This window comes from Gymnodraco acuticeps, unplaced genomic scaffold, assembly GCF_902827175.1.
Source record: "Gymnodraco acuticeps unplaced genomic scaffold, fGymAcu1.1, whole genome shotgun sequence".
Taxonomy (NCBI): domain Eukaryota; kingdom Metazoa; phylum Chordata; class Actinopteri; order Perciformes; family Bathydraconidae; genus Gymnodraco; species Gymnodraco acuticeps.
This window is the reverse complement of record NW_022989843.1, coordinates 1,071,358-1,096,894: the sequence shown is the minus strand read 5'-3', so window position 1 is coordinate 1,096,894 and position 25,537 is coordinate 1,071,358. Positions and strand designations below refer to the sequence as shown.

Genomic DNA, 25,537 nt, shown 5'->3' with positions numbered 1-25,537 from the left:
TACAATGGTGTAAGGACTTTACATAATGTGTGAACACTTTTTTATGGAAAACCTTAATCTGAAACATAGATAGACGTTTTTTGTTTAATTGATAGCCGTCAAATGAATGTACCGGCTTGGAAAGTATTCTCCTGTAAAATGAAAAGTAGAACTTTATGTTGCATGAAAGGAAAGCAATAAGATGCCATCTGAGAACCATTTCGTTTTTTATTTGAAATTGTTCAAGATCTTACTTGAGATTCAAATGCAATCTCTTATTACTGTTACCAAAGATCAATATGAGGCAACTCCGGTGATCAAACTAATCAACATATTTAAATAATATAATAACTTAAACTCAAGCCCATGTGGCTATCATTTAAATACCTACTGTTTGTAACAACTTACATCCACTTACTTATTATGTCAGTCATACCAGCAGCCTGGATGAACAGCGTTTGCTTATATCTTTAGCGTTTAGGGTGAATCTGGTATTCTTACATCATCACCATACAAAGCTTTATTGTATACATACATTAGATCACACAGCATTAAGTGCACCGATCATTTCTATTAATTAAAGCACAATGTAGATTATTATTTCCAACTTCAGCTTGAGTGTCACCTTGAAAGCAAAATAACAAAAAAACCAATTTGATTCTACTACAAAATACATAAATATACGAAACAAAATTACATGTTGAAAACATAAAAAAATCTATTTGCAACTTAATTGCAGGTTTTTAAATCTTCAGCATAGGTTGCATTGCTCAGTCCCAGAGGTAGCTGCCTGGTGAACATTCATCCAGATGAAAAAAGTGCTGCATTTATGTGCCTTGTCACTTGTGTGGGTACATATGGAATCTACTTGTTACATTACATTGCATTTAGCTGACGCTTTTATCCAAAGCGACTTACAATAAGTGTTGGTGTAAACCATGTAATACCTTTGCAATTCGAAGTTACATCTTCTAGTCAGTAAATCCTTCTCATGTGGCTCAATAATTAATCGTTACGTCCGAAATTGTTCTCACATGCTTTACGCGTAAACGGTTTCTCACCTGTGTGGACTTTCATATGCCTTCTTAATTTTGACATCTCAACTAAGATTTTCTCGCAGGTCGCGCAAACAAAGGGCATCTCGCCCGCGTGGATTCTCATGTGACTCTTAAAGTCAGTGTTAAATCTGAATTTGTTCCCACATGTTTTGCAAGTATATTTCTTCTCATAGGTGTGGAGTCGCATGTGTTGCTTCAAGGAACTACTTTCTCTGAAATCTCTTCCACATGCTTGGCAAAAATATGGCTTCTCATCCGTGTGGGTGGTCATGTGTCTTCGCAGTATTGACATGTACTTAAAATCTTTCCCACAAGTTTCACATTTTAAATATTTTTTCACTGTGCAAGTATTACGTTGCATGTCTGACAAGTTAGCGTTGTTTACTTTGTTCCTTTTGGTTTTTTTATGTCTTTTGTTTATTTCTGGATCCGCAGTTCTTGTTAACGCTGCGTCATTAGAATTGTGACAGATGAGCTGCAGATTACTTTGTGCTTCTGATACCACAACGCTTATACTGACATGTTGCCTACAGACTCTTTTGCACAAGTCTGACTGCTGTGCACACTTTCCTCATCAGTAAGAGTCACCAACACGATTTCCCCTTTTTTTCGTGTCACACAACACGATTTTAAAAGCAATGTATTTCTACTGGTAATGTGTTTCGTGCCTGCAGCACGTCTTTTTCTCCGGTCGGGACGTGGAAGACCGGAAGCTGTGCGGTTCATAAAAACATGTTCTTACTCAATATCAAGCCACAATTATTGCTTTTATTTTAAATAGTATAATTTCGGACTTTTGTTGCCGTCTGTGAGGAAAATAAATGGGGCTCAGAGCCTCAGAATACTGAAATCTGTATTTTTAAATCTTTTTTTGTTATTCTTTTCAAAATAACACACTGTTATTTACTCACCAATAACACACAATTATCCTTGCTTTTATTTATTGGTTTAATTCCTTAATCTCAGGCTTTTTTGGCGTCCGTCAGGAACTGAATTTCAAAATAAAAATAACCGGAAACAGACGTAGGCCTCTAGGAGTTTAGGATGGCCGAAGACACTACACTACCCATAATCCCCAGCTATCGTTTAGGACTACAGTCCCCGTGATTAATCTTCAAGCTCTGGGATTGGATGTTGGAGTGGCAGTGCGCCAAGGTTACGCCGAGCGTCAAACAGCTGTTTGAAATGGAACGAAACCACGCCAGACTATCCAAAACTGGAATCGAACGCCCCCCCAGAACTACACGCTGGCTATTGGGTTTCGCAAAATTGTCTATGGGACGTCTCTTCTGAACGTTTTCCCCACAATTAGAAGTTGCCAGTATTAAACACATTGGTGTTATCAAATGTAAAACATATAATTAATAAATGGGTGAAAATCGTTTGTGTCCATAATGCGCAGCATTAATATATACCCACATGACAGCTCATTGTTATTTTGTAATTCTACTCTACAATTCAGAGGTTAACCTGGTATTTTTACTCCACTACACTTATTTGAGTTACTTTGCAGATTCTGATTAATGATGTGAAATATAAACAACCCTTAATTCAGACTTTAGTTACAGTAAAATGCAGGTAAGGTGATTGTCAAATGCCAACAATCAGGAGAGATATTTGATAGTTGGTGCTTGAGAAGACTAAACATTTATCTTTAATTGACATGAATGGAAACGAGTAATAAAGTATATTCATTATTTGTTATTCTCTACTAATAGTTAATTAAAGACTGTATATTATGGCTCTTTTGCACTACCCTTTCAAGATTTCAAGATTTTCAAAGGTTTATTGGCATATCATATACACAACTACGGTGTATGCAATGAATGAAAATCTTATGTCACAGGTTCCTCAACAGTGCGCATACATCTAATATGTGTGTATACCTCCACCATTAAACTGTCATATTCTGCACATTTCTTATACTATCTACATACATAAGAGTATAATTCGTATAATATCAGTTAAAATAAGTGCTTCAACATAGTTAACATTGCAGGAAAGCAATTACGTTAAGTACTTTGTCAGGCTTAATATTTATCTGTAGATAGATACCCCCAAAGTGTTTTTCTTATTTAAAAGAAGACCTTAATCTAAAGTATTATTTAATGTTTAAATAAAGGTTAATTCGTTTTTCTCTTTTGCACCTCCTCCTATTAATATCGTTGTACATCCTGCACTAAACTGTTTTATTGTAGAGATCACTTATAGTATCTTCTTGATTTTTGATATTCTATATTTCTATCACAGACCTTCTACTTTCCCTCTATGAAAGTATGTACTCTTAATATTTTTTTAATCAAATATAACACATAAAAACAATAATTCAATAACTTGCTTTAACCACTAGGCGGTCCACACAAGGTACACACAGCCATAATAACTTTGTATTATTAGTGTAGGACACTTATGTATGTACAACATCTGAAGATGTGTAGTTTTATTCATGCTTTCACATAATTTTACAGCATATCGTTATACTATTTCAGACTCAGTATTTACATTCTTATATTCAAAGAAAATCAGTAATATCTTTAAAAACTACAAGTCCTTTTATATCAGCAGTGCACCATTATGGTGTACATATAACCTATCTATGAATTAGATCAAATGTAAAAGTCAGCCGAATTAGTGTTGATACTGCAAGGAGACGTATTGTGTGAAGAGAAATTAAAGATGTTGTTTAATTGTTGATATATTCATGATCCACGTCAAGTATTCAGTTTCGGCGGCATTTCTTCCAGTTTTTCCAAAGGTCTTTTCATCAGGGCTCTATAAATAAAGAACTACGGCAGATCTGTAATATGTAATGCAGCCGAACCGTGTATTACAATGCCGTTATGTGATGACTTTCAAAGAGAAAAGCAAGAACACTTGGAATTAAGTATTATTTTATTCTTTTAAAATGTTTTCCAGATTTCATATCATATAAACACCAAATCCCAGCATGCATTGTGGCTAAAACATCCAATCAGCGAGCTTAAACCATAGCTGAGGATCTTGGGTAATCGCTCGAAATACCTACGTCTGTTTCCGGTTATTTTTATTTTGAAATTCAGTTCTTGACGGACGCCAAAAAATCCCAAGATTATGGAATCAAACCAATAAATAAAAGCAAGGATAATTGTGTGTTATTGGTGAGTAAATAACAGTGTGTTATTTTAAAAAGAATAACAAATTAGAAGGAAAAAAAGATTTTAAAAATACAGATTTCAGTATTCTGAGGCTCTGAGCCCCATTTATTTTCCTCACAGACGGCAACAAAAGTCAGAAATTATACGATTTAAAATAAAAGCAATAATTGTGGCTTGATATTGAGTAAGAACATGTTTTTATGAACCACACAGCTTCCGGTCTTCCACGACCCGACCGGAGAAAAAGACGTGCTGCAGGCACGAAACACATTACCAGTAGAAATACATTGCTTTTAAAATCGTGCTGTGCAACACGAAAAAAAGGGGGAAATCGTGTTGGTGAACACAAATCAATAGATTAAAAATCGTGTTGGTGAACACGAAATGCCATGAGACTGGGTTGTCCTGACTGGTGCAAAGTTCCTCCTGTTCCTCTTTAATCTGTGGAGGCTCTGGGTCCTCTTGGTCCAGACTGGAGTTCCTTTCCTGACTACAGAGCTGCTGGTCAGTGAGAACCTCATCCTCATTACAGACATGTTGCTGAGGGAGCTCTGGAGGGACAGAAAATAAACAAAGTACTGTTAGTGTGGTGTTAGGGAAGCACATTGCATTCAATGCTGGGCAATGGTGTTAAGATCAATATCACAATATCAAGACAACAACAAAAAAGATAATAGAAATGCATTATGCATAACATTTATAAATAGATTTGATAAAATACAAATAAAAAACATTAGGCCACCAACCTTTTTAAGCTATAACTGTATTCTAACAATGTGTATTTTAACTGCTGTGCTTTGTGTATTTGTGATCTGTTGTTGGATATCTGAATGTGAATTAATAAACAGAAAATAGCTAACGAGAGGCTTTAACCATAATGAATCCCATTCAGATTGTTTTAGAATTTGTAAGTGTAAGGGAATAATTCTGTATACATATTTACCTTTTGCCCTCTGACGCAGATGCCCAACCTTGGGCCGCCGCTATCTCCCTAAAGCCTGCGTCACACTGTCCCAAAAATTGACACCAGATGGACACACGATAAAGGAAATGTTCAAATTCGGCTCTTATCGTAACAAAATCGGGCCATTCGTGAGGGCATCTTAAGCCATCGTATGCCCGCTGGTGGAGTTTCTCAGGCTCCGGCAACAACTTCGTGAGCGGTGGCAAAATCTTTGGCATGCTAAAAAATTGCCGAAAGACCTTGCGAAGGTTCATTTTCGTGTTGAATTCGTTTGTCCATTTTGCCCTTCGTAAGGCCATCGTGAGGGCATCTTGTCAAATCGTGTCATCTTCGTCTTTACTTCGTGTGATTATTGGTGCCATCGGGCATTTTTCGCCTCACAAAGAAGGAAACAAGAAGCTGCCCGATTGTCTTGGGAAGGCAACACGACTATGTGAAGCCCTCGCAATGCCGTCGTGTAGCCATCGTATTATAGTACAATGACATCGAGATGGGACCACCACGTTGTCGGCGAAGACAGCCAAATTCGAGTAGCTCAAGCGTTTCGCATGTGTCATGGTAACGTGGACATATAAAAGGCCAGCCTCAGAGCATCTTCCTCAGTCAGTCCTGAGCAACTCTACAGAGCAGAGGCGTGTGTAACTCCCAAAGCTTCAATCACAATTAATCACAATTCAGTTCCTGCAGAATGGCATACTTTGATGAGACAACCAGGAAAAAGAAGGCAGCAGCATTGCTTCTTTTGATGCACCTCAGAGAACATGATGAGCAACTCTTACAGGCCCAGCACCTCCTCTTACAGGTACAAATTGTCTTATTTCACTTTGTAATTTCTTGCTATTTGTGACCTGCTCTATCGAAATCAGTAGCAGTAATGATACCTGAGTAGTTATAATGATGCTGTTTCAATTACATTAGTATGCATGCAAAGTGAAAGGTGGACACGCCCCCAATTATGTAAATGAGCTAAGTCCCGCCTTCCATTGTTCGAGATCCTTTGATGTGGGGGTGAGGGGTCATCACACGTAGGGGTGAAATGCCCCCCTGTGTAGCGCCTTTGTTCGAGATCCTTTTGATGTGTGTTATGTGAAAAGCCCCCTGGGTAGCGCCTTTGTTGTCTAATTCTTTGATGTGTTGATTAAGTCTCTTTGAAGTTGTATTGTATGGCCCCCTCAGAGCCCTTTGTAGTCTAATTCTTTGATGTGTTGATTAAGGCAGACTCTTTGAAGTTATGATGTCTAATCTAATTATGATGTCTAATCTAATTAGCCTTTGGTGTTTGCCCTTTGATGTGAGGTGTTATAACAGGCAGGTGTGACTTCACACTGGTGTGCTCTAAACCTTTGATGTTAATCTAGGTGTCTCTTTGAAGTTATGCGTGAGACTGTCTACCCGCCCCCTCCCAGGCCTCTCCCCCCTTTTATACCCCCTTCCTGTGGCTATGACGCCAGCAGATAGTGGGGGGTGGAATTAGGTAGAAATATGCTCAAAACTAAATAAAAGACAGTCATTTACACTTACCCAGCCACCTTTTTAAAAAAGAAAAATGGCAAGAGACGCCTCGAATGGGGTTTAATCATCCTGTGACAACTTACCGCCATCCGTCCGTAGCGTCAGTCAAGAAACGAATGCAGCAGCAGTGCGGGGGTCAGACGCCTACAGTCTGTGCACAAACTTATCTTGTGCCCTCTTTTGGTCATGCGCGCGTTCATGTGTGTTGGAGGAGGGGCTCTGTGAGGAAGTGGCAGATTTCCCCCCCGGTTTGACTGCAAAAGACTCTCACTTTTTACAGAGGGCTCCGCCTACCACTCAACATAACAAGCCCCGCCTTTCCTCACCAGATCATTTAAAAATGACAAGGACATTTTGTGAGCAGCAACCATGGATCTGGGAGAAAACAACTCTCTCACCGCGAGCTGCAGCCTGGAGAAAACGCCTGTAGGACCTCCATCCTCTCCAACAATCTGGACACCAGATCTCGACAGCTATATGGCAACCTCCATGTCCCAAGACGAGCTCGCCTCTCTCCAGTGATTTGATAAAGTGGGTTATTGAATCCGAAGCGTGTTGCTTCTGCCCTGGGAGACAACAGAGAGTCATCCCCCCTGTTTCCTCGACCACGGTCTGGGAGCCGACAGGAAAGTTCAACACTATTTTAAGGTTAGTTTGGCCATTAAAATGCGTTTTGATGTCATTTGAGAAATATGAGTTGTTATTTCAGATTATGTGTGCAGTGGATGTACATGATTTTTAGTCTGCTAGTTATTACGAAGATTACTTCAGGAAATTGTGTCTATACAACGTTTTCATTGTTATCAAGGTGGTTGCTAGGGACGCTGCTATCGATATTATTTCTGTTATGTTGTGTAACTGTTGGTGTTATCTTTATTGCTACCCCCTTCCCGGTCAATGTATAGTGTTGGTCCACAGCGCAAACTTATTAGTTTAACAAAATCCACATCTAAAATTGTGGCATAGATAGGCCTACGTTATTTTCCCCTGTGCAATTCTCCATTTACTCAACAATAACACATAATTATCCTTGTGTTTATTTATTTGTTTGATTAATAAACACAAGTTGGAGTCCATCAGGACCGAGGGTCGGAGCAGCTCATTTGCTTTAGAGAATATCGTGGAAAAAAAGTATTTAGTCAGCCACCAATTATGCAAGTTCTCCCACTTAAAAAGATGAGAGAGGCCTGTAATTTTCATCCTAGGTATACCTCAACTATGAGAGACAAAATGAGAAAAAAAAAAATCCAGAAAATCACATTGTCTGATTTTTAAAGAATTTATTTGCATGGTGGAAAATAAGTATTTGGTCAATAACAAAAGTTCATCTCAATACTTTGTTATATACCCTTTGTTGGCAATGACAGAGGTCAAACGTTTTCTGTAAGTCTTCACAAGGTTTTCACACACTGTTGCAGGTATTTTGGCCCATTCCTCCATGCAGATCTCCTCTAGAGCAGTGATGTTTTGGGGCTGTCGCTGGGCAACACGGACTTTCAACTCCCTCCAAAGATTTTCTATGGGGTTGAGATCTGGAGACTGGCTAGGCCACTCCAGGACCTTGAAATGCTTCTTACGAAGCCACTCCTTCATTGCCCGGGCGGTGTGTTTGGGATCATTGTCATGCTGAAACATGCCCGGCGCCGTGGTAGGGCTAGGCCCTCCCATTTGACATTCCTGCCCTCCCCCAATAAACACGTTTTTTATTATTTATAACATTTAAAAAAATATTTTTTAATTTTTTTAATTATAAACTGTGAACTTTTATTCTACGATGTATGTGATGTCAGATAGTAACTAAAAAAATAATAATCGCAGGCTACGTCAAATAATTGCATTTGTCTGTTGTGATTTGTGATTCGTCCACATTTAGACCAATCACAGCGTCACACTCTGCCGCCTATTCTGGATTTGTTTATTGTGCATCTGTAGACTCCCATTTCTGTTTGAATTACAAAATGGACATCAGAAATTGGCTTAAAAGGTCTAAGGATTTATTAAAACGAAATAGCGATGAAAGAACTGCAGCCGACGGTGTTGCTGGCGACCCTGCACCTGCCGTTGCAGCAGCCCGCCTTAATGTCACAAGCTTGACCTCGGCAAACCCCGGGGCTGAGTTAGCGAGCCCAAGCCTTGACTCATCAAGGCGGCCGCCACCAACGCTGTCCTCCGAGGCACAGCTCCTTGTGCCCCTACCATCACCAACAACGTTGCCACACCCTGTACCACACCCGCCAGCATCCTCCTCCGTGCCGGTGCCTCCACTACAGACGCTACCTTGCAGCACATCAACAGGTACTATTGGGCCAGCAACCGCTCAAAGACCAACAGCCCCAGATGATCTTGGGGTTAATAAACCTAACCAGGTAAAACTGGATCGTTATCCAGGGAGATTGTTTTCAGAAAATAAGCGCACTTTTGCCACTGCATGGTACAACAAAAGACCATGGCTTGAATATTCGTTAAAAGCAGACGCAGCTTTTTGTTTCCCCTGTAGACACTTTAAAGTAAATACGTCTTCATCTGATGCGGCTTTTACTGTCAAAGGTTTTTGCGACTGGAAACACGCATTACAGACTGATAAAGGACTGCTAAGGCATGCCGCATCAAAAGAACATATTTCATGTGAGAGTTTGTGGAGAGAGAGACAGGAAAGTTGATTGTCCAACCCAGTCTCATAAAAAAACGTGTAATAACTACGTTGGTCCACAACTTGGGACGTAGTATTTATACAAAAACGGCTCTGAAATTGTAAGATCCCTACGTTTTTTTTCACCATTCATTCCAATGGCTGGCGTCTATGTCACGTGATCTTCAAATTTCTCCCTGCAGAAAAAAAAAACATGGCCGAACTTCGTTTTATTCTCGGTGGAAAATGCCTATTTTAAGGTTAGTTTGGCCATTAAAATGCGTTTTGATGTCATTTGATGCGAGAAATACGAGTTGTTATTTCAGATTATGTGTGAAGTGGATGTACATGATCTTTAGTTTGCTAGTTATTACGAAGATTACTTCAGGAAATTGTGTCTATACAACGTTTTCATTGTTACCAAGGTGGTTGCTAGGGATGCTGCTATCGATATTATTTCTGTTATGTTGTGTAACTGTTTAATGGTGTTATCTTTATTGCTACCCCCTTCCCCGTCAATTTATAGTGTTGGTCCACAGCGCAAACATATTAGTTTAACAAAATCCGCATCTAAAATTGTGGCATAGATACGTTATTTTCCCCCGCAACATATGTGAAAACTCACCAAATTTTGCACGCGCGTCAGAAGTGGTGAAAATGTCGATGTTTAATTGGTTCCGGAACTTTGCGTCAAAAATTGCGTAGGCCACGCTCACTTCCGTTTTTAACGTTAACTCCCCCCACTTTAACTTTCACGTAAACGAACGAAACTCGATACGCATATCTAGGGTGTGGAGACAAAGAAAAAAGCCTCTTGGAGGGGTATAAAGTAACGTACAGGAAGTCGGCCATTTTGAATTTGGCATCGGAAAAACGTGATTTACGAAATCTATCTTCTCCTAGGGACTTTATCCGTACGACTCGAAATTCGTCGGGTAGCTTCTACATGGGCAATTTAAAGTTATCTCGGAATTTTTTTTCTTTGTGATTTGGCGCCAAAGTTCGCGTTCACTTGATGCTAGGCGGTCCCTCGCCATGGAACACGATGATGTCATAACTCAAACTGACATTCTCTGAACGCCACCAAACTTCACGTGATGGTTAACACTGCGGCCCTGAACAGCTCTACGTAAAATCTGATGTTATTTAATATGGCGTTACCATGGCAACGGATCCTTCGCCATAAAACACGGTGTCGCTGTAACTCCAATGGACACGGTCCCATCGTCCCCCAATCTTCACTTTTATGTCACCGGTCCATGCCTCAACAGCTCTACGTGAAATCTGAGATCTCACCATATGCCGTTTCCATGGAATCCTTCGCCAAAAAATACGATGTTGTTGTATACCCCTTTTATGTGAACACGCACCTAACTAGATAGGACACGGCTGGCTTGAGCGAACGAGTTGATAGCCAGCGTTGTAGGACAGTTTAGCGAGAGCGGCTTTGTTTTGGATTAAGTCAACCGGATAACTCAAAACATATCCAGGATAGGTTGAACTAGATTCGTAGTATACTCCCCAGGTTAGCCGCACAGCATAAGTTACCATGGAGATCTAGCCTGCTAAAAAGAGAACCAGCGTCGTAGGACCGGAAAGCCCGAGTTTTCCCTGAAGTTAGCCGGCTAAGCGAAAATCCTGCTTCGTAGTATACTCCCCAGCTGTTAAATAAAGCTCTTCTGACCTTAGCTGTCATGTGGGTATATATTAATGCTGGCCATTATGGGCACAAGCTATTTTCACCCATTTATTAATTATATGTTTTAAATTTGAGTGTTTCCTATCCCCTAAACCTCCAGGGATATACACAGTTTAATACTGGCAACTTCTTATTATGGGAAATACGAAAACCTCTTTTAAAACTACAATTCCCAGTAGAGACGTGCCATAGAGCATGTTGCAAAACACAATAGCCAGCATGTGTAGTTCTGGGGACGGGGTGGACCCGTTCAAATCCAGTTTTGGACAGTCTGCCATGGTTCCATCCCATTTCAAAGTGTTGTTCGACGCTCGGCGTAACGCTCGGCGCACACTCAAACATCCAATCACAGAGCTTGAGGACTATCACAGTGTTTGTCAAGCGAAGCGGAGAGAATACTTACTTCCGGGTGTAAAATTCTCTAAAGCAACTATATGAGCTGCTCCGACCCTCGGTCCTGACGGACTCAAACGTGTGTTTATTAATCAAACAAATAAATAAACACAAGGATAATTATGTGTTATTGTTGAGTAAATAACAGTGTGTGGTTTAGAAAATAATACAAAATTAGAAGGAAAAAACAATGAAACAATACAGATTTCAGTATTCTGAGCCCCTACTCTCCCCATAACTGACGGCAACAAAAGTCCTACATTATTCAATTAAAATAAAGAAGTAAAAACAATAAGTGTGGCTTGATATTGAGTAAGAAAAAGGTTGACAAACGCTGTGAGAATGGATCTGCGGAGAGCATTTCGCCGCGATCCCAACTCCTCTATTACCAACGTTCAGGGAGCTCTATGCAAGTCAATGGGACGCCCTTCCCGTTGAAAACTGACTTCCAAGGGGTACCCTGTACGTAATAGAAAAATACATTTTGCTTTTGAAATTTTGCTTTTTTCCACTTATTAATAAAATAAATGCCCAATATTTAGATAGTTTACAAATCCCATATAGTACTTTAACATAGAAATTAAAAAATAACTTGTAAAGTAAGGATAAAGGACCGAAAAAAGAACAAAGTCTGAAAATAGCAGTGACAATTTTTATTACATTATTTTATTTATTACAATCTCAAGCTTCTGTGTGATTATTTTTCAGATTTTTCCTGGAACTGTCTCAGATTATTTTTCTGGAACTGTCTCTGAATTTCTGGTTACTGGCTTTTGTTATTATTGTCGTCATGTGGCACTAAAGCTGAGAGATCGATGTCTTTGTTGATATTTACACTGTCGTCTAGGTTTAGATACTGGTTCACATTGTGCTGGGACTGCTGAGCTGGAAGAGGAGGCGGACGACCCTGGACTGGCTGCTGGGGTGTTAGCTGCCAAGGACCTCTGATTAGCTGCTGAGGAGGCTGAGAAGGAAGTTGGAAGAATGCAGCCTGGCGAGGAGAAGGAACGTAGCCCTGAGTAGAAGTGCTGGCTGGCTGGAGGGTATGGTACTGCTGCTGTTGCTGTTGTTCTAAGTTGTACTGCTGGTTCGTCTGCTCTACGTAGCCACACTCCTGGAATCTCCACACTGATGCCGGAGGTGGGTTCCTACTTCCTAGGCCACTGGCTGGGACCTGGCTGGAAATCTGCTGACGGTGAGGAGGCAGCTCTGCTGGTGGAGTAGTAGGTACCGCTGGGGAGGGCACTCTCCTGTTGAAGTTGGCTGACTCTTGAGTAGGGATGGTTATCGTTAGGATTTTATTGATACCGATATTGCTTATCGATACCAGTATTTTTCAATACTCTTATCGATACTTTTCAATAATTTGGTGCTCAAAATTATAGACATGATCACAAGATGTGAAGATTAAACAACAGTCATTATATTGTCATTTATTTGTATTTATTATTTAATATAACTTGTTCAATGTCATACCAAGCAGGTATGAGTGTTTGACAGTGTGTCTCTGGAAGGGGGGCGGTAATTAGGGGCAGTTCATAAATCCATGTAAACATGACCATTATTTAGTTAAAACGAGACGCTGCATGCGCACCTCCTAAACCGGAAGCTCCGATCGGTTAACCATTATAATCCGTTTATTATTTATAATTGTAATGATGGATTATCAGTAATCGTTTTAAAGTTACACAGAGACATTGGATTAACCGTTGTTATGCCCTTGAACACAACTTTTGATCACAAAACAGCACAGGTAAGACATAATTATCATCATGGCTACGTAAAGTGAAGTTGTTTTCTTGCTCTTTCCTGACTGCTATTTCAGTGAGTTTTCGTACAGTGATAAGACTTATACCAATGGAATCTGGAATCTCAGCTTTCATGTGATATGTTGTTTGTGCAGATACAATGACGTAGAAAAGATTGCTTTTGCCAGTTATGTGCTAAAGTAGCCGTTAGCCCGTTTTGCTAAGTGTTGATTTAGACTCTTGGTGTTGGACTTCTGTTCCGTGTAGGTAAAATGGTTACTAACGTCTGTTAGCTGAGTTTCTTCCCGTTAAGTGCATCATTAATAGGTTGTTAAATGTTAAGAATCCTTGAGACGCTGTTTCTAGTAAGATGTTGCGTCTGCCCCTATAGTCTGCCCCCGGAAGTCTCACAATAATAAGAGAGCTGTTAGGAGAGATGACGAGTGGCATTCACAGTGGCCAATCAGAGTGGTACTCAAACAGGATACGTCACACGGGATGAGGGTTCCCAACCAACGAGAATTGTTTAAACTAAGGAAGTAGCGTAATTCATATACCGATAGCAGCACCGTTTGTCCAGCGGCTTAATGGTATACCAATACCGTCCAATCAGGTACCGGTACTGACATAGTACCGGTTCTCGATTCCCATCCCTACTCTTGAGTAGGTGGCAGATGTGCAGACTGGGATCACAGCAACTGGCCTCTGCTGCTGCTGCGACTGGAATGCTGACGGGACATCTTCTAAGGGACTGATCTGGTCACCAGCCGCTTCCCGCATCCTGAACTGTCTGGACACCTTCCGGTAACTGGAAAGACAAAAATAAACAGCATAGGATTAATACAAGCTCAAATTTAGCATGCAATAAAATGTGTGACATCAAATAAATGAATTTCAAATGTATGCAATTTTATGCAATTGTATATACTTACTGGTTAAGAACTGTGGTGATCTCCTCATACGCAGGTTCCAGGCAGGCATCATGCAGACGATACAGTTCGGTTTCCAGGTACTTGCAGAAAGGAGTGGCCCTGTTGACTTGCTGCTCTCGAGTGATGAACTGAACCAGCCTATCTTGGAGATCACGGGATGCTCGGGTAACTCTCATCTCCATGGTAGGAGACTCGGGTCGGTCTTCAGCCGCTGTTCCTGTCCTGGAAGGAGGTCTCGGTGTAGGGTAGCCAGTGTACTTCTTGGTGGGCTCCCTGGGTTCGTCACTCCCAGCCAGCTCACCCGTCTCAGCCAGGGCCAACTTGTCCTTAAACTGCAAAGACAAAAATTGAAAACAAACATAAGTACATTTGAAAGATATATTTGGAAACAAAACATTTGGAAATTGAAAATGTTCAACAAAGTTCAGTTTTAATTTAATTTCAATGATATACTCACACTAGCTGGTGTATCCTTCTTGTGACGTCTGATGTGTGGCTTCATGAACCCAAAGACCCGGCGGATGAACTTGTCACGGTCACTGTCATTCTCACTGGCAAGGATGGGGTCTTCCTCGTCACCACTCGACAGACCATAACCGAACCTCTTCTGTGATTTCTTGTTGGGTTGGCCCTCCCGCAGCTTTGAGAATCGAGTCCTCTGTGTGTGGTACCATTTCTGAATTGAATGATCTGCAATGACAGAAATCAAAACAAATAATTAGTACAATCATTGAAATGTTCATTGACAGCAATGTATGTCAAGTATCTGAAATAGATTTCAAATATTTCAAAGTAATTGACATGTAAAAATTGTTATACTTACAATCCACCCCGTTCTCCGCAGCCTTTCCCTCCCATAGTTGCCTCCTTAATGCCTTGTATTTGTACTGTTTGTCCTTCATGTCATACAGTAGCTTGTTACTCTCCACCCAGCGAGCGATTGCCTCCTCCTGCGCCTCTGTGAAGCTGTATGATGCACCAGGGGGTGGGTTCTCATTCTGGGCCTTGCCTTTCCCTTTGTCGCCCTTGCCCACTTCAGGCTTGGACTTGGACTTGCCAGCAGAGAGGGCGGGGGAAGCTGACTCATCTGAAAAGATACCAAATGGAAAAAAAATCAAGTACACTGAACAAAAATATAAATGCAACACTTTTGTTTTTGCTCCCATTTTTCATGAGATGAACTCAAAGATCTAAAAATGTTTCTATATACACAAAATAACCATTTATCTCGAATATTGTTCACAAATCTGAAAAAAATCTGTGATAGTGAGCACTTCTCTTTTGCCGAGATAATCCATCCCACCTCACAGGTGTGGCATATCAAGATGCTGATTAGACAGCATGATTATTGCACAGGTGTGCCTTAGGCTGGCCACAATAAAAGGCCACTCTAAAATGTTCAGTTTTATCACACAGCACAATGCCACAGATGTCGCAAGTTTTGAGGGAGCGTGCAATTGGCATGCTGACAGCAGGAATGTCCACCAGAGCTGTTGCCCGTGAATTGAATGTTCATTTCTCTACCATAAGTCGTCTCCAAAGGCGTTTCAGAGAATTTGGCAGTACATCCAACCGGCCTCACAACCGCAGACCACGTGTAACCACACCAGCCCAGGACCTCCACATCCAGCATGTTCACCTCCAAGATCGTCTGAGACCAGCCACTCGGACAGCTGCTGCAACAATCGGTTTGCATAACCAAAGAATTTCTGCACAAACTGTCAGAAACCGTCTCAGGGAAGCTCATCTGCATGCTCGTCGTCCTCATCGGGGTCTCGACCTGACTCCGGTTCGTCGTCGTAACCGACTTGAGTGGGCAAATGCTCACATTCGATGGCGTCTGGCACGTTGGAGAGGTGTTCTCTTCACGGATGAATCCCGGTTTTCACTGTTCAGGGCAGATGGCAGACAGCGTGTGTGGCGTCGTGTGGGTGAGCGGTTTTCTGATGTCAATGTTGTGAATCGAGTGGCCCATGGTGGGGGTGGGGTTATGGTATGGGCGGCGTATGTTATGGACGACGAACACAGGTGCATTTTATTGATGGCATTGTGAATGCACAGAGATACCGTGATGAGATCCTGAGGCCCATTGTTGTGCCATTCATCCACGACCATCACCTCATGTTGCAGCATGATAATGCACGTCCCCATGTTGCAAGGATCTGTACACAATTCCTGGAGGCTGAAAACATCCCAGTTCTTGCATGGCCAGCATACTCACCGGACATGTCACCCATTGAGCATGTTTGGGATGCTCTGGATCGGCGTATACAACAGCGTGTTCCAGTTCCTGCCAATATCCAGTAACTTCGCACAGCCATTGAAGAGGAGTGGACCAACATTCCACAGGCCACAATCAACAACCTGATCAACTCTATGCAAAGGAGATGTGTTGCACTGCGTGAGGCAAATGGTGGTCACACCAGATATTGACTGGTTTTCGGACCCCCCCAGACCCCCCCCAATAAAGCAAAACTGCACCTTTCAGAGTGGCCTTTTATTGTGGCCAGCCTAAGGCACACCTGTGCAATAATCATGCTGTCTAATCAGCATCTTGATATGCCACACCTGTGAGGTGGGATGGATTATCTCGGCAAGAAGAAGAAGAAGAAGAAGAAGTGCTCACTATCACAGATTTTTTCAGATTTGTGAACAATATTTGAGAGAAATGGTTATTTTGTGTATATAGAAAATGTTTTAGATCTTTGAGTTCATCTCATGAAAAATGGGAGCAAAAACAAAAGTGTTGCATTTATATTTTTGTTCAGTGTACATGCAGGACAACAATGTATGGGAATATATAACAACATCAATAACCCCTCTTGCCCCCCATCCATACCAAAAATAAGTTATAAACATTTACCTTCATCATCCGAGGATTCGGGCTGTCTGTTAAGAGGAGGAAGGCGAGAAGGTGAATGCTGCCGAGACTCTTGGGACTGCTGAGGAGACCACCTAGACTGCTGATGAGACCTTTCAGACTGCTGTGGAGACCTTTCAGACCGCTGAGGAGACCTGGAACCCTCTGGGGACCACTCTGGAGTTTTACTTGGACAAGGACTGACATCTTTCTTGCATTTCCTCCCCTTTCTCTCTCTGGTTGGAGACTCAGTGCTGTCTTCTTGGACCTCTAAATCCTCAGTTTCCTCTGCTTTCCTCTTCTGAGTTCTGTATTTAACAGCCAGCATCTTCCGTCTGCCTCTCCCTACCTTGGGTGGCATGTTAAAGTTGAATTTATTGGTGCTACTCCTACAACTACAACTAAACTCTCAAAAGTGCTTGAGGGTGGGATTAATAGAAGCATCTTTTTTTGGGGGGGGGGGTGCATTTTACAGCAGGCCTGGTTGCTACGATATGCACCCCCTTGCTATCTCTGACAATAAACGTGTCACATACATGAAACATGCTCCATTTATTGGGACTAGTCCTACAACTATACCCTCAAAAGTGCTTGAGGGTGGGATTAATAGAAGCATATTTTTTGGTGGGGTGCATAATTCAACACAATTATGCACCCCCGCCGTGAAATGCACCCCCCCTCACCAAAAAAGATGCTAAAAGGGTCACATTCATGAAATTGCTCCATTTATTGGTGCTACTCCTACAACTATACCCTCAAAAGTGCTTGAGGGTGGGATTAATAGAAGCATCTTTTTTGGGGGGGTGCATTTCATGGCGGGGTTGCATAATTCAGCACAATTATGCACCCCCGCCGTGAAACGCACCCCCCCCCACCAAAAAAGATGCTTTTATTAATCCCACCCTCAAGCATTTTTGAGGGTATAGTTGTAGGACTAGTAGGCTACAAATAAATGGAGCAAGTTTCATGTATGTGACCCTTTTAGCATCTGTTTTGGGGGTGCCGAAATATGCACCCCCGCCGTGAAATGCACCCCCCCAAAAAAGATGCTTCTATTAATCTGACCCTCAAGCACTTTTGAGGGTAGAGTTGTAGGACTAGTACCAATAAATGGAGCAAGTTTCATGTATGTGACACGTTTGTTGTCAGAGATAGCAAGGGGGTACATATCGTGGCAACCAGGCCTGCTGTAAAAAGCACAACCCCCCCCTCAAGCACTTGATGTAAAAATCTATTAGCTCATTTAGACCCGAATAATTAACACAACAAGGTAAAAGAGTAATCTTTATAATGCAAAAGATGGTGACAAAGACTATGTAACATTTGTAAACATATATTTTGACAAATATTTAAAATGAATACATTTTAAAGCACAAGTATACAGACAGGACGTCACAATTAAATAAAAACATATATTAAATACAAAAATTAACTGAAAAAGAAGTGACGAATGAATGCAAAATCCAAGATTCGACAACCCAACAATCAAAATACGGAGCGAAAAGTTTAACCACTAGAGTCAAGACTACATGAGCTACCACTAAACGACTCACAGTATAAGTCTGAATATTACCATTAAAAAAACCGCAACAATCACAAGAAATCGAGAGGGACAACATAGAATAGCGGACTATACGTTTCATTTTCAAATGCACGTTCCCGTGACAAGGGGTGCATTTCACGACGGGGGTGCATAATTCGGCACAACACCGGAAAGACGGCCGGCAAAAATCAACCGACTGTGTGAACGTGAAAATTAATAGAATATCACCTCCCATCTTCAGAGCAATCTGACTAATATAAGATTAGCGTCAAGAAAGCTTACTTAAATATCTGCCACAACCAGTGGCGAACCGTGTCTATCACAACTGGACCTTCTGTAGACACACACACCCCCGCCACAAAAAAATTCGAATGTTCAAATTCAGATCCCAAAAATTCGACGTCAAAAAATTCGATGTCAAAAAATTCGGTGTATAAAATTCGATGTCAAAAATTGCGGTGCAGCATCATCCGGGCTACTCAGACAGGATAAGCAATCGAGCCCTAATGCAATCAAACTGACTTGGCCTATCAGAGCACGGCTTTGTCAGTCATGTGATCACAACAACCCGGGAGAAAAATGACGGAGAACAGCGGGGCTCGCCGCTCGGGTAAGTTGTCAGTTTGTGCTCTTTATTTTACAAGCAGTGAGGGCTCGACAGCATTTGTATCTTACATTAGCTAAATGAGTGAAGTAGCCTTGTTGTTAGCAAGCTCCGTAGTTATCATTAATTGAAGTGAATCACAACGTTACCGTGTCCTTTTGTGTGTGTGAGGGGGGGTGACGGTTTGCAAAGTAACGTAACGATCACTTCGGTTAGATAGGTCAAGTAGACCATGCTACACTATACGAAATACTCTCTTACAAAAGCCCTGCATTTAAACATGTTACTTTAGTAAAAGTATGCTAGTATAATTAGGAAAGTGTTGTTAAAGTATTTAAAGTAGACACAAGTTATACTATTATATTATATCATTTGATTTATTGTTATTACCGATGCACGAGTTGACTTAACTGTTGTAGTTTGAGCTCATTTTGAACAATGAGCTAACTAATTATTACTTTCATAATGGTTTAATGTGCTGACTATTTTCTACATTAAGAGGTTAATAGATTAAGGTCTGGTTTGTTCAAAGTCTCAAAATAGTAGGACCAGAGCCCTAGAGCTCTGAGTAGGACATGCTGTCATAATTACCCAGAGTCCGAAGTGACACCTTTACAATGTTAAAGCTGTTAGATAAATGTAGTGACGTAAAAACTAAAGTATTCAAGATAGTGTAGTGAAAAAGAGATAATGTTTTTTTTTATTTTTTTTTTTAAATGTTACTAAAACAAAATCTCTTGTTTTGGACTGACAGTAATGATTCAAGAAATAGTAAATAAATAAATACACACACATCAATCTGTTGTGGATGGAACACAACAAATGGTGCTCTTACCTGTGATGCCTCCTCCAAACATTATAACCAGACTATCATTCAAACTATAAGTAACAGTTCTAGCTACTTGACTTTAGACAAAGAATTCAAAAGACAAAATCAACACAATTTATTGAAAAACCAATCTTTATTTTACGGTGCCTCTCCTTTTGTTTGTATTATTAAACCCTTTCAATCTAAAAAACTGATCAACTCAACAGTTAACTTTATATTTATTATTGTCCAAAGCATCTAATAATAATAATAATAATAATAATACATGGGACTTTTATATAGCTTTGCATGAAACTCAAAGACTATTACACAATTTTGTTCCCCTCTCATATTCACAGGATGGATGATTAGAGACTTTGGGGGAAACCTCAGCTTTATGAACGTCCTGTCTGTTGGTTTGGCCGGAGAGGGCTGAGGGTCTTTCCCTGCGAGGAGTCCTCCTCGCAGGGAAAGACCCTGCAGGCCTGAGGGAGGAGGACCAGGCCTGAGGGAGAAGGACCAGGCCTGATGGAGGAGGACCTGCACCAGCTGCACCTACAGAACTTAGCCCATGCTGGGCATAGCGGTTACCACCTGCACAGGCCTAGCCTGTCAATTAACAGATTAACATTTAGTGTAACTTATGTATATTATTTCGTTTTTATTTTTAAAAAAAAATGGTGATGGTTCATGCTTGATAACTTTTAGTTCACATTTCAATAAATTGTATTTGCACTCCTTTTGTCCGTTATTCTTACTGAAACTGTTAGATTACACATTCACATCTGACTGAAGATTGGTACCATTTATTTATGACGTTCCAAACTCCGCGGTACAAGGCACAAGTGATATGAAGCTCATAAAGTGAGGCAAATGCATTTGATCAGCTGACTTTTTTTTTTTGCCAAACTTTATAGGCCTGACAATAATCACACTGTTTCTGAGGTGCAACGTAAAACACAAAACAACACACAAATGAAGTTCCTGTTGGACTACAAAACTATTCTCTGTCTCTTAATGTCCTGTACTGCTCTTAAATCTCATCACATCAGCTTCTCCTTTCCCTCTTGGATGTTCTTCTGGACCCTCAGAGAAAGAGAACATGGTGAAGCAGTCCTGTCTCTCAGGCGTGTCCTTTCCTAACAGAAATATCAAAAAACATATTATTGCAGAGCAAGTGTGTTATTTAAGAAAGAGGTGTGTTTGTTTCTTCAGGGGCTATAAATATAATGATTTTATTTTTATTTGAATGTGTACTACAAAGATAATCAGGTTATGAATAAACCGTTCTAAATTCATCAACATTGAAATAAATGTATTATTAAAATAATATTTAACTGTTATCAAAACTTAGTGCAACTGTGGAAGCTTGCTCTGTTGTCTCACTGAAAGACAAAGGGTCGCAGCTCTCACTATGTGATGTTGCTTGGTAAAATGTAAATGTAACCTTTTGCTAATAAATTCCACTCAACATCACTGATGTGCAGGGGATCTAGTATTCAGCCATGTTTAATGGCATGTATATCAGTGTATTGGAGTCATTACTTTATGCATTCTTTGTAAAGTATGAAAAAGGTGTACCTTGGAATCCGTGCTGAAGTTCTCTGCTGCTAGGAGTCCAGATCTGTCTCTCCTCCTCTGGTCCAGCCTGTCTGGATCACCTTGAGGACACTTTGAACAAACAGATGTAAAGTTACATGCATGGGTTACAGACTTCTTTCCATGCAAACAACTTTTTATCTTCTTTTAAAAACAGGTCATAATCTTATTGTTATACTTAAGAAATGGCTGGATATCACAGTCCTTATACTGTATCAGTTTGATTGAGTATTATTGTGTAGGTCCTTTTTATTTTACTGTTATTTTGGATGAGGTTTTCATGAGTCAGTCAAATTAATTTGTTTTCATATGCCATATTCATATGCATCACACACGTGAGGGTAAGACACAAACCTATTGAACAAATGCAATGCAATGGATAAGCTTAATTTCCACTGAAGTCACAGATAACGTTATATATCATATTTAAACAAATCATTTCCTTGTCACTAAAGCATTGACTACGCTATTCATCGTCCTTAAATGCAGGCATTAAGTTACATGTTCCGTTGTACAGCCACGATAAGGCTGTTTCTCAAGTGTGATGATAATACAATTAAAAGAGGCATTGGTAATAATATTAAAAACAACAATGTTTGGGTCGTTCGTCGGATAGGCGGTTAGCTGCAATACATAACTCCAGTTCAACAAACCATATTACAATATCTAAGGGAGCGTTATTATCTTGAAATGTGACGTTCATATTTTAAAGATACACATATTTCATTGTGAGGTTGATTTAATATACACTAAGCCTCTCTTCAACAATACGTTGACGTTAGCTAGTCTATTTTATGCTATAGTAGAGCATAGCGAATTTAAATGAACCTTAACAATGCATACAGTAACCTAAATAGCAAACTAACTATCTAACGTACAAGGATGACCTTATTTGAGCAACCTCGCACAGAAGCCTTTTGGTATACAGTAGCATCCCACTTAATGTTTTACACTCTTGGATGCTACGCATAGCATCGTTAGCACAGATGGAGCTACGATTGCTCAAATGCTACCCCAACTCTAAACATTCATTAACGTTAGCTTAATAAAAACACCAGTAACATAACATAAAGTACGCAGGGTTGACTTACCGAAGAAACTGCATTCATGGACGGTCTGTTTCAACCGCAGATAAATCCTATATTTGCATGACGAATAGTCCACCAGGAACCAACACAACAAACACGGCAGAGTTCAAGTAGTGTTCTCCTCATGAGCTGAGCCGCTGTAGCATCACGGAGCTAACGGAGCTAGCAGAGAGGAGCTAGGAGCAGCAGTCCCGTTGTCATGAAGGGGGAATCTAACTATATACAGAATATGTTTTTGTAGATCCAGGCTAGAAACATGTTCATTTTTTAAGTTGGACATTTTAACAAAGGGTCTACGGGAATTGCTCCCATCTGCATCCATCGCCTACAGTTTGCAGCATTGGGCTTCACCGCACTGTCCCGGGGTTTGCCGCTTGGCTCTGATAGGCCAGAAGTCGGTTTGATTGCATTAGGGCTCGATTGCTTATCCTGTCTGAGTAGCCCGGATGAGGCTGCATCGCAATTTTTGACGTCGAATTTTACACACCGAATTTTTTTACATCGAATTTTAAACACCGAAATATTTGACGTCGAATTTTTTTCACTTGAATTTTTGGGATCTGAATTTGAACATTCAAATTGTTTTAACTTGAATTTTTACATTTTTATTTCACATAGATAAATTCGGAGCAAAACAAATTCAGATTCATGATTTTCAAAGTAATTATTTTCAATGCTATAAATTCGGTGTCTAATAAAATTCAAATACTTCTGTCTCTTGTTTGCTTCCATAGCCCTGCCCACTCTGTTGCCAGATTTGAGAGAAATAAGCAACCAGGGGGGTATACTACGAAGCAGGATTTTCGCTTAGCCGGCTAACTTCGGGGAAAACTTGGGGTTTCCGGTCCTACGAAGCTGGTTCTCTTTTTAGCGGGCTAGATCTCCATGGTAACTTATGCTGAGCGGCTAACCTGGTCGGGACCAGGTTAGGTTGCAGGCTAAGAGATCAACTCAGTGAAAGCACTGCCTGCTGACCAATCAGAGCTCAATATGCGGAGTTTAAAGCGATCAAGTCATATTACAGGAGAAAGGAAATACAGAAAAACTGCGGTTGCAGGAAAGACGGCCGGCAAAAATCACCGACTGTGTGAACGTGAACATTAATAGAATATCACCTCCCATCTTCAGAGCAATGTGACTATTATAACATTAGCGTTAAGAAAGCTTACTTAAATATCTGCCACAACATAAGTAACCGGATCAGAGTAACATTAAGTACAGTCCGCGGCATATCACATCATAAATAATGTATCATATATTTCCTTATCTGAGTCAGCTGAGCCGTATCTGGCCGTGCAACACTCAGTGTCACATACTGTATGCAGAAGTATTATTTTAAGCAACACATTAAGTTGACGAAACACTCGAGACAAATGTAATTAAAGTCAGATCGTGTTTTAGACGGGGCAGTGATATCATAAACCTGTTAATGTACGCATTCAAACACTTTTTCTTTTACCAGCTGTATTCACCTTGCAGGTGCAGCTATGTGGCTTTTATCCTGGATAAAGTGTTTAAGTCATGGATGTTTAAAGTTTAACTTCTTCATATGTCTAATATTATAGTTTACTTTTCATTCAGGAAGTATGACGCTGCGCTGTCAGTATGCTTCTCCATGTTTGTGATTGGTCGAATGCTCCAAATACCACCCCTTTCATGTGAACGCGCACCTAACTAGATAGGAAACGGCTGGCTTGAGCGATCCACTTGATAACCAGCGTCGTAGTACAGCTTAGCGAGAGCACGTATGTTTTGGATTAGGCCAACCGGCTAACTCAAACATATCCAGGTTAGGTTGAACCAGCTTCGTAGTATAGGCCCCAGGTCTATGAAAACAAGCCCAAAAGAAGCAACACATACATGATGTTGTGTAATTTTAAACCAAAACTAAGGCCTCAGGATGACTTTAAGACGTGAACATGGTCATTTTTGTTTTGTAACATTAAATAAAATAATCTTATAAAAAATTATTACAAAAAAAGAAAAAAGATTCCCCATCCCCGATCTTTTTCTCCCGATTCCGATCTTTTAAAAATGACGTGATCGGCTCCGATCCCCGATCACGTGATCGGATCGGGACATCTCTATATATTATTGTTGTATGTTTTTGTTTCTGACATGTTCAATAAATTGACTAAAAAAAAAAGATGAGTAAAGGAGAGACAGAGCTGGCAGGGGAGCAGCAGCATAGGGCTAGTGAGTAGATGGCCATACATGCTAGAAAGTACATGAGGAACTCTGTTTTGTAAAAGTGAAACTAAAACCTAAATACAGTTTTATTAATGTGATTGTCCATCCATCCATCCATCTTCTCCCGCTTAATGTGATTGTGACCTTTGTAATCATTTAAGTATTTTACACACTTTAGGTCTGCAGATCCTTCAAAATGAAACGAGAATCTATGCAGTTTTTCCTCTTCTGTGTTCTGAGGTTATGACTCATGAGCCGACCATTAGTCAAGTTTGTTTTCATAATGTTCTGTATGCTAATTAAAAAAAAGGGTAACCAGTTTGTTTATAAAGTATAAATATACATTTTCAAAACAAATGGAATACAAGCTATACAGTGGGGCAAACAAGTATTTAGTCAGCCACCAATTGTGCAAGTTCTCCCACTTAAAAAGATGAGAGAGGCCTGTAATTTTCATCCTAGGTACACTTCAACTATGAGAGACAGAATGAAGAATCCAGGAAAATCACATTGTAGGATTTTTAATGAATTAATTGGTAAATTCCTCGGTAAAATAAGTATTTGGTCAGCTACAAACAAACAAGATTTCTGGCTTTCACAGACCTGTAACTTCTTCTTTAAGAGCCTCCTCTGTCCTCCACTTGTTAACTTTATTAATGGCACCTGTTTGAACTTGTTATCAGTATAAAAGACACCAGTCCACAACCTCAAACAGTCACACTCCAAACTCCAGCTGGGACCAAAGTAACAAAGGCTACCATCAGTAATACACTACACCGCCAGGGACTCAAATCCTG

At 40.4% G+C, this 25,537-nt stretch overlaps 1 protein-coding gene across 3 annotated transcripts in view; it reads right to left on the bottom strand.

Moving 5' to 3' along the window:
• LOC117559975 (zinc finger protein 3-like) overlaps positions 1-25,537 on the bottom strand; it is an 87,458-nt gene that overhangs the window by 6,550 nt on the left and 55,371 nt on the right. Inside the window, exons 5-9 of one of the 3 annotated variants that reach the window (XM_034236741.1) lie at positions 16,912-17,257; positions 14,872-15,135; positions 14,506-14,738; positions 14,049-14,380; positions 12,007-13,924 (exon numbers count right to left, since the gene is read on the bottom strand). In XM_034236741.1, the coding sequence (XP_034092632.1) occupies positions 13,726-13,924; positions 14,049-14,380; positions 14,506-14,738; positions 14,872-15,135; positions 16,912-17,257 (1,374 nt within the window). In that variant the 3' untranslated portion in view covers positions 12,007-13,725. Of the gene's footprint in view, positions 1-4,576; positions 4,723-12,006; positions 13,925-14,048; positions 14,381-14,505; positions 14,739-14,871; positions 15,136-16,911; positions 17,258-25,537 lie in introns of those variants that run through there. The other 2 variants (XM_034236747.1, XM_034236753.1) reach the window with 2 other exon arrangements.